This window comes from Melospiza georgiana, chromosome 1, assembly GCF_028018845.1.
Source record: "Melospiza georgiana isolate bMelGeo1 chromosome 1, bMelGeo1.pri, whole genome shotgun sequence".
Taxonomy (NCBI): domain Eukaryota; kingdom Metazoa; phylum Chordata; class Aves; order Passeriformes; family Passerellidae; genus Melospiza; species Melospiza georgiana.
The window spans coordinates 4,801,717-4,814,574 of NC_080430.1; the positions used below are offsets into that span (position 1 = coordinate 4,801,717).

At 47.0% G+C, this 12,858-nt stretch overlaps 1 protein-coding gene across 1 annotated transcript in view; it reads left to right on the forward strand.

The window, feature by feature from the left end:
- VILL (villin like) overlaps positions 1-12,858 on the forward strand; it is a 37,362-nt gene that overhangs the window by 6,145 nt on the left and 18,359 nt on the right. The window contains exons 2-5 of the mRNA XM_058028069.1: positions 5,542-5,623; positions 7,223-7,297; positions 9,489-9,685; positions 12,711-12,819. Coding sequence (XP_057884052.1) covers positions 5,555-5,623; positions 7,223-7,297; positions 9,489-9,685; positions 12,711-12,819 — 450 coding nt within the window. The 5' untranslated portion in view covers positions 5,542-5,554. The remainder of the gene's footprint in view (positions 1-5,541; positions 5,624-7,222; positions 7,298-9,488; positions 9,686-12,710; positions 12,820-12,858) is intronic.

A 12,858-nucleotide genomic window follows, 5' to 3' on the forward strand; every position in this document is an offset into this window, starting at 1 on the left:
GCCCACCATGATCAGAAATAGCATCTTATTTCAAGGCCTGCTTTACGTAATTTTAGCTGCCAGGCAACAGCTCTTTCCAAGAAGGCTGAAGTGCTCTCTGTGGTCACCCAGGCGTGTCTGGGCAGAGCCCTGGCCTTGGCTTGGGGGCCACACTGAGCTCCTGAACCTGGATCTCACAGGACTTGGAGCAGGAGGATGAGCTGAGCTGTGCTTTTTCCTCTTTTCCCATCCCCACCATGCATATCCTGTTCCTTGCCCTCCCTACCAGGCTCCAGCACATCCAGCATGGCTTGGAGGAAGGTATTACAGCTTTAAATGTGACAGCATGAGAGAACAGACAAGCCCCATAGCTGGCCCTCCCTAGCCATGATTTTCCTGTGGTATAAAAGCTGCTTTTTCTCCTCTTGCAACAGAGAAATAAAAGACAGCTTATCCAGGCTGAGTGCTGAACTTCTGCACAGTGCTGTTCCTGAGCTGGAGCTGATGAGCCACAGGATGGAACTCCAGTGTTGAATTTCACTCCTCTGGGCAAAACAAGAGTTAACCACTGTCCTCAAACAAAAAATGGCACCTACTTGGGCCCAGATGCCCAACTCTAGTGGAGACAATGAAAGCAATTCAACAGCCCCTGCTTTACCTCATCTAATGGCAGTCCAAGTATTCCCAATAATTAGGCCTTTCAGCCTGGAAAGGCTGGAGCCACAGCTGCTTCCTATTTTCCCAGAGCTGTACAGAGCATTAGTCATTTCACTGGGGCTGTTTTATTACTGTGACTACAGCCAGAACCCAGGCCAGCCTGAATTCAGAATGTGCTTCAGGAGCTGGAAATGCTCCCCTGTCCCCTTTCTGAGTCCTGGCTTTTTCCTCCCCACCCAAACAGCCCAGGACTGCCTGGAGCAATGTCCTGCAGGGCCTGGGTTCCATCATGGACCGAGCTGACCCAGGGATGGTGGCACTGCCACCCCAGCCATTAATCATTAACCAGCCTTGGGAGTGACCTTGACACTCAATTAGTCATGTAGGTGAAGCTTTTCCTTGTGCTGTGCTGCTTGGAGAGGGGATGAGGGCTGGATTCAGCAAGCAGGAATGCTGCTGTGGTTTTGTGTCACCCTGATTTTTTAAGATTTTCTAAGCCTTCTGATGTTTACATTCTTGTAGCAAACTGTCTCACATGCTTTATATAAATAACCTATTGTTTTACATTCTTTTATAGAGGAAGAAAAATTTGATGGACTATTGGTTTGTCCAGTGTCATTGTAGAGGTGGCACTTTCACCCTCCAATCCACTGTCAACTTTTAGAAAACTATAAATGTTGGAGTCAAAAAATAAATTTCCCTTTTCTTCACCTTGAGAGCAGCAGTGTGTGCACTTGTGTTGTTTTGTGTCCTATAGTGACAATTTTGGCAGTGCACAAAGGCCAGTGGGTGTAAGGGGAACCCATCCACCTTCACCCACCAGCTTTGCTGCCTGGGTTGTGCCAGGAAAAGCTTTGATTTTAGCTCTGGAGGCTCCAGGTGCCCCTGGCTGTGACATCCCATCAAGGGCCAGCCACTGATGTTGGGTTTCCAGGTTCTCTGCCCTCAGTCAAGAGCAGCATTTGATCTTTTGTCCTGGTTCAGGGCAAATTTGGGAGAGAATCCCCAAAGGGGCTCCTCTAGGAAAGCAGATTCAATCGGCCCCTCCCCTCAACTGGTCCAGGAGAAACTACCCCTTGGAGAAAAGTGGAAAAAAACCGTTTATTAAACAATAAAACCTAAACAATATTAACCAATAAAACCTCTTGTTGCTCCAAAAGAGATGACAAACTGAGAAAGTCCCTCCCCGGGTTGCAGCTCAGCTCACTCAGTCTCTGATCAGTCCCTCAGTGCTGGAAATGTCGCAGGCCAGGCCCGGCCCGGTGGGCCTCAGGTGCAGCTGCCGGTGCTCCCCTGGGTGTTCAGGCCAGAGCAGGTTAAACAGGGCCAAAGAAAAGGGAAAAAAACCACAGTCCAGGGAACTTCTTTGCCTCAGCTAGCTAAACTAACTAAAAGCAAAGGAGAGCTCTGTCCTGCTGTCTGTCCATCCACAGACAACACAGCCCAGGAGCAGGAATGTGGAGGAGTGAGTGCAGTGTTTGAAAACAAACTGTGCTTCTTCTGTCCCCCCTTCACTCTCTGCAACACGTCTTAAAGGTGCAAAATTTATTATTCAGCATAACAGAACAAGATGATTGGGGATAAAAGCATCATATAGTCAACCTAGGACACCTTTGCAATTTTATTTATAGCACCTTTACAAGTGGGGATGACCCAGCAGAGCAGCTCCAAGCCAGAAGCTGCCTTTGCTCTGCAGTGACCACTCCCAGCCCACATTCAAGGGGTGAACTTTTCTCCTCTTCCCATGCAGAGAGGAAGATTTCCCTGGAAATGGTGGCAATGGGAGAGGCTGGCCCTGGAGGTGGAAATTGAGTAGTTGCATGTTATTAATGTGGGGGCAGAGAGATGAGCTAGAGCTGCTTCTCTCCTCCCCTCACAAGTAGAGCTGTGTCTGCCCAAATCAAAGGAGGCAAATCCATCCCCATAACCAGTGATTTTCCCTGGTGAATTCCTGCCCCTGAGGTGGTTGACTCACACTTCTTGCCAATTTGCATTTCACCTAATGCTGGGCAAAACTGGTTTGACTGAGATAAGGGCTGCCCCAGACACTGCTGTTGAAACCCCACAGTGAATGCCCCAAGACTCTTAACATCCCTTTTTTTCTTCCTTTTTAAATTCTAAAAGTTTCTGCCCTTCATAATTCCAGCACAGATGGGAAGATTTCACTCCATAAATACCAGATTTCATGTCTGGACAGGAGTTGAATTATGAGATCATCTGATTAAAACCCCACATTAAATCATTAATGAAATGAGCTGCTTCATTATATAAGTCATATTCCTATTATTTCTAACTTGGCCACTGGCTGAAAGAAGCTGGAAATTCCAAAGAAACAGCCAACCTTGTCTATGATTCACACTCCCCCAGCTAAAGCACTTAGGAGGAAGGGAGGGACACCATTTCTCAGAAAAGTGGGGACTCAGCACTGATTGTGAGGTTTCAGATGGAGAAAGGATCCCCCCCCCCAGGAGTGAAGGAGATCCAAGACCCTTGTTTTTAGTCAATTAAGTTTGATTTGGGATCTGTGGAGCCCTGCTGGCTCTCAGAGGGCACTGCCTGTGGCCAGAGGAATCTCAGCATCCTTTGGCTTAATTTTTCCAGGAGAGGTTGGGATGCTAAGAGGAGCAGGGATCCAGCTGTGTCTCACAGCTGGCCAGCTGCTGCTTTCCTGAGCTGTGAGCAGGAGAGCAAGGTGCCTGCTGCCTTCCACAGGGAGAAGTGTCAGCAGTGCTAAAAACCTCCACTGCCCTCAAATATAAACTATCTTTACTGGCTTTGGTTTCAGGTTCTTCCTGTTTTGATGCTGGAAAGAAAACCCCCTAAATAAATTAAAAAGATAGCTGAGAGAAGGAGGCTTCACTTGGGTTTTTCTTTGATAGGGAACTTTCGAATATGATATTAAAAGAAAGGAGAGGTTTTTAACTAAAGATCTGAACTAAGACCATGTTTTTTATTTAGTTCCTGATAGCCCTGTACTTCAGGGCTGTAGGTGAGTCAGGACACCATTTAGAGCAGGGTCTGTCTCCTCTGTGGACACTGAAATATCTTCTTGGATCTGGCTTTTAATCTGTGTGGGTGTCAATCACCTTTCTGGGAATTGAAGTAAAAAATATCTTATTTTGTGCTTGCTGTTTGTTTTCCTGCCTGGAAGCTCTCTGGAGGACCAGAGAGGGAGCTGAAAGTTGCTGAATGTGTTCCTGAGGCTTCATGGACTCGGTCTCCAGCTGTCCTTGTGTGTTCAGGAAGGAATGAGCCCTTCTGACTCCTGCTGCTGAGCCCTGCCAGGCTGTGCCTGCTCAGGGAGCAGAGAGGTGCTGGGGCTGTGCTCAAAACACCCCAGGAAACACCTGCACCTCCCTGCTGCCTGAGCCAGGGTCTGGGATGTCTGGATGGACCAATGTTCCTGCCTGTGGCATTTTTTGTGCATTTTTTGTGCTCTTCCTGAGTGTTCAACCTCTTCAGGGTGACCAGCACTTGTTGCTCGTAACGCGAGCAATAAAAACCTTCTGGCAGGGATCACAGCTCTGCTCTTCCCCACCTGCTGAAGAACACTGAGCTGTGTTTTCTCTGGAGGCTGGGCCTGGATTTGTGAGCAGGACTGGCTCACAGAAAGGCTGGTGTGGGTTGTGGCCCTGCACAAACACAGCCTGTCCCGTGGCTGCTGCAGTGGAGCTGGCTCCAATAGGATCTAACTCCATGTTTTTATGGACATTACTTTGGGATTTCATTTGTTGCTGGAAGTTGCCCTGTAAACAAGCTGGGTTCTAAAGTTGTTTCTTGAGCAAAAATCTTGGCAGTAGGATCAGGGAGCATAGCTAAGAATTTTTCCCCCACAACTGGTGGGTATGGTAGAGGATGGATGGGAGACCTCCACCCATCACAAGGAAGACGACACAAAAACCATCTCAGATATTCTCAGACACCTTTGTGTGGGCAATCTGAAACCTGGTTCTTCCCCATGGAGGCAGCAGAGCTTGGAGAGATGCTGAGATTTGTGTAAAATAGACATTCTGGTTATTAATTGGATCACTCTGTGTGCTGCTGTGCCTGCATGGACCTGGGAGCATGGTGCCCTGCCCTGAGATCCCTGTCTGAATTTACAGCTGAATATTGGCCTGAAGTAGAAGGGCTTCATTCCTTGGGCTCCCCCAAGGCCAGGAGACCTCACCTGACCTGACCTGACGTGCAGTGACTGGCCCAGGGGGGCACAGGACTCCTGGAGGTCCTCTTGTGTCTCCTCCACCCCTCGTGCCTTGGTGGGAACAAACCAGTACTGGTGTCAGGTCCAACAGCCCAGTGGATCCTTTCCATGTGTTCAAATCCAGGGAAAATGATCCCAAATGGATCCTTTCCACCTCTTCAAATCCAGGCAAAATAATCCCCAATGGATCCTTTCCACCTGACCAAATCCAGGGAAAACGATCCCCAATGGATCCTTTCCACCTCTTCAAATCCAGGCAACATGATCCCCAATGGATCCTTTCCATGTGTTCAAATACAGGGAAAATGATCCCCAATGGATCCTTTCCACCTCTTCAAATCCAGGGAAAATGATCCCCAATGGATCCTTTTCATGTGTTCAAATCCAGGCAAAATAATCCCCAATGGATCCTTTCCATGTGTTCAAATCCAGGGAAAATAATGCCCCACCCAAACCACACTGTCCTATCAGTTTTTGCTGGGCTGGGATCCTGCACTTTGCTTGGCCCTTCATGAGCATGGATAGCCTGGGAATGGGGGTTCATCCCACCTAACTGTTTATAGCAGATATGGAGACACTTCAAAACGTGGATTTTCTGTGTTAAACCTGCTCTGATGGCAAGAGGAGCCCAGCTGACCAGCACACTCGCTGTTGCATCTAATTATATAATTATTTACTACTTTTTTTCTTCCTTTGCCTTCTAGCTCAGCCTGCAGGATGACAGAAGGTGACACGAACCTCCCAAGCATCGAGAGGAAGCTGGGACTGCAGATATGGGGCATAGAGGTAGGACAAGAGGGATGGCACATGTCCTCTGTCACAGTCATGGCACATGTTCCTCTGCACATCTGTGTGTTTATGTTTCAAGGAAGATTAATTCTTGCAGTAATCTGTGTGGGAAAAGAGGGTCCTAAAGATAAGATAGAGTGGGAAACAGACTGAGTATTTCCCCATGAAATGTTCAACATGTTATTGTTTTGGTTTCCTGCTCTGTAAAACTGAGATGATAATGTTTACAAAGGAAACAGGAATGTGGTGGGACTGAAGTAATTCCTCCAGCACTGGAGGCTTTTCTCACTCCTTTTTGGAATCAGTGCAAGGCTGCTTTAACACAGAGAAATTCCCTGTTTCACCAAGATGGGTGATCCTTAGTCCACACCAGCAGATGCCATGGGGAAGACAGATTTTTGCAGCAAAGGCATTCCATGGAGTCTATTTGTACTTCTTTCTTTCTGCCTATTTGTACTTCTTCCTTGCCTTTCCTACTCTGTGTCACTGCAAGGAGAGACCCTGCAGCTTGTGATTTTGCCTTTTTGCTGGTGGTGGTATCTGATTTTGGATTGGACCCAAGCTTGCTCAACTCTGCTTTTTCTGCCCCAATTCACCCAGAACATTCCCCTGCAATGAGAGTGGGTTTAGACTGAGGTGCAGAATCCCCTCAGGGGAGCAGAGGGAAGAGTCTCCAACGTCTCCAAGTGATATTCAGCAGGTCACAACCATGTTCCAAATATCACAGAGCCTTCACCTTTCCATTTCTCTGCAAAGCACTGCGCTGAGCTGCTTTCAGAGGATCTGTAATTAGAGCTGTGTGGGTTCACAGGGGTCAGGCTGGTATGCTGGGAGACAAGTCAGGCCAGCAGAAGAATGCATGGCTCTAATTTCAGGGTACCTCAGAGCCAACTCCAGCCCAGGAGCTGTGTGGGGACTGCTGGGTGGCACAGCCAGGCACCTGTGCTGGGCAGGCATGGCTAATTATGCATGCTCAATTATGCACTTGTGCCAGAGGAAATCTGCAATTAGGGTCTGGAGGGGCGAGGGACCATCAGTGTCCTCAGCTCTGTTTTTTCTCAGCTGGTTGCCCTGAGCCCCTAACAGAGGGGTTATCCTGACAAAGTGCTGAAAGTTTTCCTCAATCTCGCGGGCACTGAGCAAAGAACTGCCCAAAATTAAACCTAGGATGAGATGTGCTCACTCTCCTGGGGAATTCCCACGAATATTCCCGCAAATAAAATATTTGTAGGGAAATTAAATAAAATTTGTAAATAAAAAAAAATTGTAGGGAAATTCCCTATAAATGTAAGCTCTGGAGCATTTCAGCCTGAGCCCCAGGTGTAGATCTACAGGATTGCACAAGGGCAAGGACACTAAAACATACTTGTCAGTCTCTCTGAGAAAAATCATCATTTTCCATTCTCACTCCTTAGTATTTTGGATATTTCCTCTAGAAGTGGCTTTTCCCAGCTCAGAAACTCAGCCCTGATTCTTCCTCCTCCAAACCCTGATTGTCACCTCAGTGCTTTGTGCAGCCCAGCCTGTCCTGTTTCATACACACCAACTTCTGGCTCTTCACTTTTAGCAGTGACCCCAACTCTGATTTCCTTACAGAACATGAAAATGGTTCCTGTACCTGAAAAAGCTTATGGGACTTTTTTTGAAGGAGACTGTTACATCATCTTGCACGTAAGTAAGACAGCAAACACTGCTCTCTGTTGGGCAACTGGTTCAACCCTTTTTATTTAGATTTGCCTTGGTGTACCTGTCCTGTGGAAAAAGCACTGTTTTGCATGTGTGCTCACCATCTAATCATGGATCTGAATTTCACGTGGCTGTTGTGACAACACTGCCTGTTTAGTAAATCAGAAGTTCAGAGGAGCAGTTAACTTAGTAATTCATTAAAAGTGTTTATCTTCCAATCAACTGAGTCATGCCCAGGCATGGCAAAATGACCAGTACATTCCTGGAAAACTCAATCAAGGCTCACATTTAAATGATTTGTGGGAGTCCTTGGGGGATGTGGGATGTGGCCAGCTGGAGGGTCTCATTTTTAGCAGGTGATGTGGGCCATGAGGATGCTCCGTGTCGTGTGTCACGTAAGCAGCAGAGGCTCTGCAGCCCATCCCATGTCCCCATAAAGACACTTCAGCCCCACCCAAATTTGGTGCAGAGCTACCTGAGCTGGTTGTGAAGGAGTGCTGAGAACCAGCTGTGCTCTGTGCAAACTGCCTGGTGGTCTCAGATTTCGGCAGGAGGATGATGTGTTACACTCGCCTCCTAAAATCCCTTCCAAATCTCTTTATCTGCGTGGAGCAACCCAGGTCTCATTGAACCCAAACCCATCATAGGGTGGACACCAGAAGCATTTCCCACTTCCTGGGTCTGAGTGTGCCTCCTGCAAACATTCTCTGTCGGTGGAGAGGCAGCAACACCTCCAGTGCCCCACAATGTGCCAGGATGGGAAGGCAGGCTGGGATAGCAGCACAGGATGTGTCTCCTGCTCAAATGCCCCACACACATGCCTCTAGGGTCCCTTCAGAGTGCTGAAAGCCTGAGTTACAGGCCCATGAACAGAACAGAATACTAGAGTCTAAACCAGAGTTTAGAACACAATACTGGAGTCCTTGCAGGGAGCTGGCAGTGTAAATATGGATTTTGATGCTCAACTTCTGTTACAACAACTTCCCCAGGCAGAAGAGCCCTTCATCAGCCCACTATTCTCCTTTTCCCTGGAAGACAGGAAGGTAAAAACACTCATCTGTGCATTCTGCTTCTTTATTGGAGCCTTTCCAAATAATGATTGTCCGTGGGACAATGGGACTTTGATCATCTTCAATAGCAATGTATTAAATTGAGTGATTTTTCCACAAATTAATTATCTGTGCCTGAGGAACAGAGCTGTGTTTTATTCAACTCCTTCTGCTGTGTTTCACTGTGGTATCACTGCACAAAGCAAATAAACAGAATTTAGTGTCAAATCCAGCTTATGAAATGAGCTTTTATTACCTTTCCCAGGTGTCCACAATGGGATTTAACACAGTGGGTGCAGGAAGATAACTGGCACAACTCAAATAACACTGAGCACACCTTCTTCTCAGCCCGCTTGCCTCCTTTTTCTAGGCTGCTGGGGTTTTCTGTAATAAGATGAATCCCAGCATGCACACACTGGCTCAGCTTCATTTGGAGTTATGTCTATTTTGCAAGTCAGCAGGAATTCTGAGGCAGTTTGTGCTGCTCTGTTATGTGCTGTGAGAACAGCAACAAGAAAGCAAGGGTAGCATCTCCAGGCAAATAAATAGCAGTGTGCCTTGTATTTCAAAAGATATCCTATGAGAAGAATCTCCTTTAAGTCTTAATATCAAAATGTACAACAGTAGAACAATCTGAACACATTAATTGTATGGGTGCTCAGTTTTCCTTGATAATGGGAGTTATGAAAGAATATTAAAGAGAAACATCCTTAGTTTGGTTTATAAAACCCATAAATTGCTCTGCTGAATGAGGAGAGCAGGGAGTACCTGAGGCTCTGTCCTCTCTCCTCTTGCCCAGGAGAAAGGCAGAACTGGGAAAGGGCTCAGTGGTCACTTGGTTTTCTGACACAGATATGTTTTGAGACACGGGCACTCAGTTTTCCATGATAATAGGAGTTATAAAAGAGTATAAAACAGAAACATCCCTCAGTTCAGTTTATAAACCCATAAATTGCTCTGCTGAGTAAGGAGAGCTCCAGGCTGAGCTCCCAGGGAGTACCTGAGGCTCTGCCCTCTCTCCCTTGCCCAGGAGAAAGGCAGAACTGGGAAATTCCATGGTCACTCTGTTTTCCAACACAAAAACGGGCTGTGCCTTCACCTGCACCTGTCCTTCCCCTCTCTTGCAGACCAAAAGGAGCTCCCGTGGCTCGGCTGTGGATCTGCACTACTGGATTGGCCAGGACTCCTCCCAGGACGAGCAGGGCGCCGCGGCCGTGTACGTGACGCAGCTGGACGCGGCGCTCGGGGGCAGCCCCGTGCAGCACCGCGAGGTGCAGGGACACGAGTCCGAGACCTTCCAGAGCTACTTCCGACACGGCATCATGTGAGTGGCACCGAGTGACCCACGGAGAGCTGGGCTGTGGCCCCTGGGGTTCCCTCTGCTTCTCTCTAAGTCTCAGAGACATCCGTATCTCAAAAATGTGGGAAATCTAGAATGCACGGAATGAGCGGGTTGGATGAGACCTTCAAGATCATCCAGTCCAACCCAGCCCCAACAGCTCAACTGAACCATCTCACCACATCCAGTCTGTTTATAAACACACCCAGGGATGGGGACTCCATCACCTCCCTGGGCAGCCATTCCAGAACTTTATCACTCTTTCTATAAAAAACTTTCTGCTAATATCCAACTGATATTTCCCTTGGTGCAGCTTGAGGCTGTGTGCTCTGGTTCTGTCAGTGCTTCCTGGAGAAAGAGCCCAACCCCAGCTGAGCACAGGCACCTTTCAGGAGCTGCAGAGACTGATGGGGGCACCCCTTGACGATGCCTCTGGTGTCAAGATGACCTTGAGGTGTTATAAAGTCTCTTTTCCCAGTCCCGAGACCAAAGAAGAAGACAGGATTCCTCAGCTCTCATTCTCAAGGCTGTTTGTTTTCTCTTATCTAATACATTGTCTTTCTGACCTGCTGAGGTCTGAAAATTATTTACAATAATTTTCCAATACCTATCACCTATGTTAGACAGTCTGTCTCTACTCTAAACCAATCCAAAAGTGCCACCATCACAGCAGAAGATGGAGGGCAAGAAGAAGAAGGACAGGACACACCCAGATCCCTCCATCTTGCCTATGGAACCCCCATTCTAAATCCCCAAAATTCTTCTTTTTCACCCTATGGTAAATTCACTATCATTCTATTCAAACCCTTGTGGCTTTTAACTCCTCACACAAAGTTGGTAATTGTTTCCATGGGTTAAAATCAAAGGCACAGGTGTCTGACTCCATGCCAAGGTTTCTGAGCCCCCTGCCAGGATCTCCAGTGCTCCAGGACAGCCAGAGGAATGACCTGGGTTCTGACAACCCCTGAGTCTCCTTTTCTCCAGGCTGAGCACCCCCAGCTCCCTCAGGGGCTCCTCACAGGGTTTGTGTTCCCAGCCCCTCTCCAGCCTCACTGTCCCCTCTGGATGTGCTCAGGCTCCCCAGGTCCTTCCCAAGCTGAGGGGCCAGAGCTGGGCACAGCACTTGAGGTGGGACCTCACCAATGCCAAGTAGAGGGACAGAATGACCTCCCTGGATCAGCACTGATGCTAGTTAAAATTCAGAACAAAGAATTCCCATTTTGAAGGAATTACTTATTCAGTCTGGAGCCGTGGCATTCTGTTCCACTGGTCATTTTCCCAGATTTTTGCAGTAAATTAATCTTAACCTCCCTTTTGTTCACCTCAGGGTCTTCGTTCCTCTCCTCCACAGACTTTCAAGTGCCCATTCAGAGCACTTCAGACTAATATCCACCTTGCAGTGAAGTGCTGATTTGGCTCATAGTGGGTGTAATATTCCTGAAGTGGAAGGAAAAAGTGACTGCACTTTTGTCATCTAAAAGATAATGTTGAATATATGATATGTTGATATGTTGAATCCAATCCCAGGGTCTTTGCTCACTCTGGGGTTTTTGGAAGGACTCCAGTTACTGTCCTCCAAGGAAGATCTTCATTGGCAATAAACAGCCTGAGTGCTTTGGTTTCAAACAGCTGAAGGAAACTCAGAAATCCTGGGTCAATATTCTCCATCCCAGTCTGGCTGGATATCTCTGTCTTGTGCATCTCAACAACCTCTCATGAATCTCCTCAGAACTTTTCTGAGAGAGAAAAGTGCTTTTAGCCTCATCTTGAAGATGAGTAGGGGACAGTGAAGGACTGAAAATCAGACCCTCAAAACCAGTCTGTTTGAAAACCTGTCTGCCTCTGAAATCAGCATGGATTGGAATTCATCTGGGTCTAAACCACATCCCTGTGGTCAGTGAGGAAGTCTGAGGCAGAATGAGAAATTAAAGGAAGCTCTTTCCACATCTTGGCAGGTGGACTCATCACCACAGCATCCTTCTGTGGGTATCTTAAGCTGGGCCAAACAAGTCTAGAGTGCTGTGAGTCACATTTCTGACCACATTAGCCAGTACCTTTCCACCTAAAATAGTGGAAAGTTTCCACCTACAATAGCCAGTACCCTTCCACCTAAAATACATTCTATTACCCACATGGCAAAAACTACAATCAACAATTGTCCCCTTTTTCCCCCTAAATAGCATTGTGTCAGTTATTACTGCAGTGTGAACAAGGGATCTGTTTTCTAAAATGGTCTAGGATATGTAAGAGTGGATTGAACTCACCCAGAAACCATTAAAAACGCTGTGGAACTTCTGTGGGGGGTTGTGCCCTCTCATGATTGTGCAAAGTTGCCCCAAGAGAGGAGATGACATTGTGGCATGAGGTGATAACAGTGCTGAGAGTGGCTGCTGCACAGTGTGTATTCAGGGATGGAAGACAAAAATTGGGAGGTAAAATCTGAGAGAAACACAGTGTCCTGTAAGTGTTTACAGTTTTGTTCTGCTTCTGGCCACAGTTTCCTGTCTAGGCTGCTTTTAATAAAACAGCTATTTTGAAGAAAACAAAATTCTAGCAGGAAGTTTGTTTTCTGCCAAGTCTGTTTCATATTCTAATTGAATGCTTATGGAATATTTCAATTTTGGGATGCCACTGCCATGATCAGTAGGATTTTCAGTTTGGTTGTGCTACAATTCCATTTCCATCCCTGACCTGCCTGTTCATCTTCTCCCAGGGTGTTTAATGCTTGGAATCGATGATCTTGAAAGTCTTGTCCAACCTAAATGATTTTATGATTCTATAATTGTGTGCACAGCAGCAACAAAATGCCCATAAGAGGCAGACAGACACCTTGATAAGGACCATGAACAGCAGTAAGGAACACAGCATTTGCCACTGCAATTTTAGGATTTTGAGGTTATTTTTCCTCTAGATATTTTAGTTGCCACCAAAATGTTGGGATGTTCTCAGAGGATAGAGGGGAAGGTATTTTCTAATGGGGTCTAACTCTTCATTCTCTGCTGCACAACAGCTACAAGAAGGGAGGAGTGGCTTCAGGATTTAAGCACGTGGAGACCAACATGTACAACATCAAGCGTCTCCTTCACGTCAAGGGCAAGAAGCACGTGTCAGCCACAGAGGTAAGAAGAAGACCTTGCTCTTCTTATGGGTCATTTCTC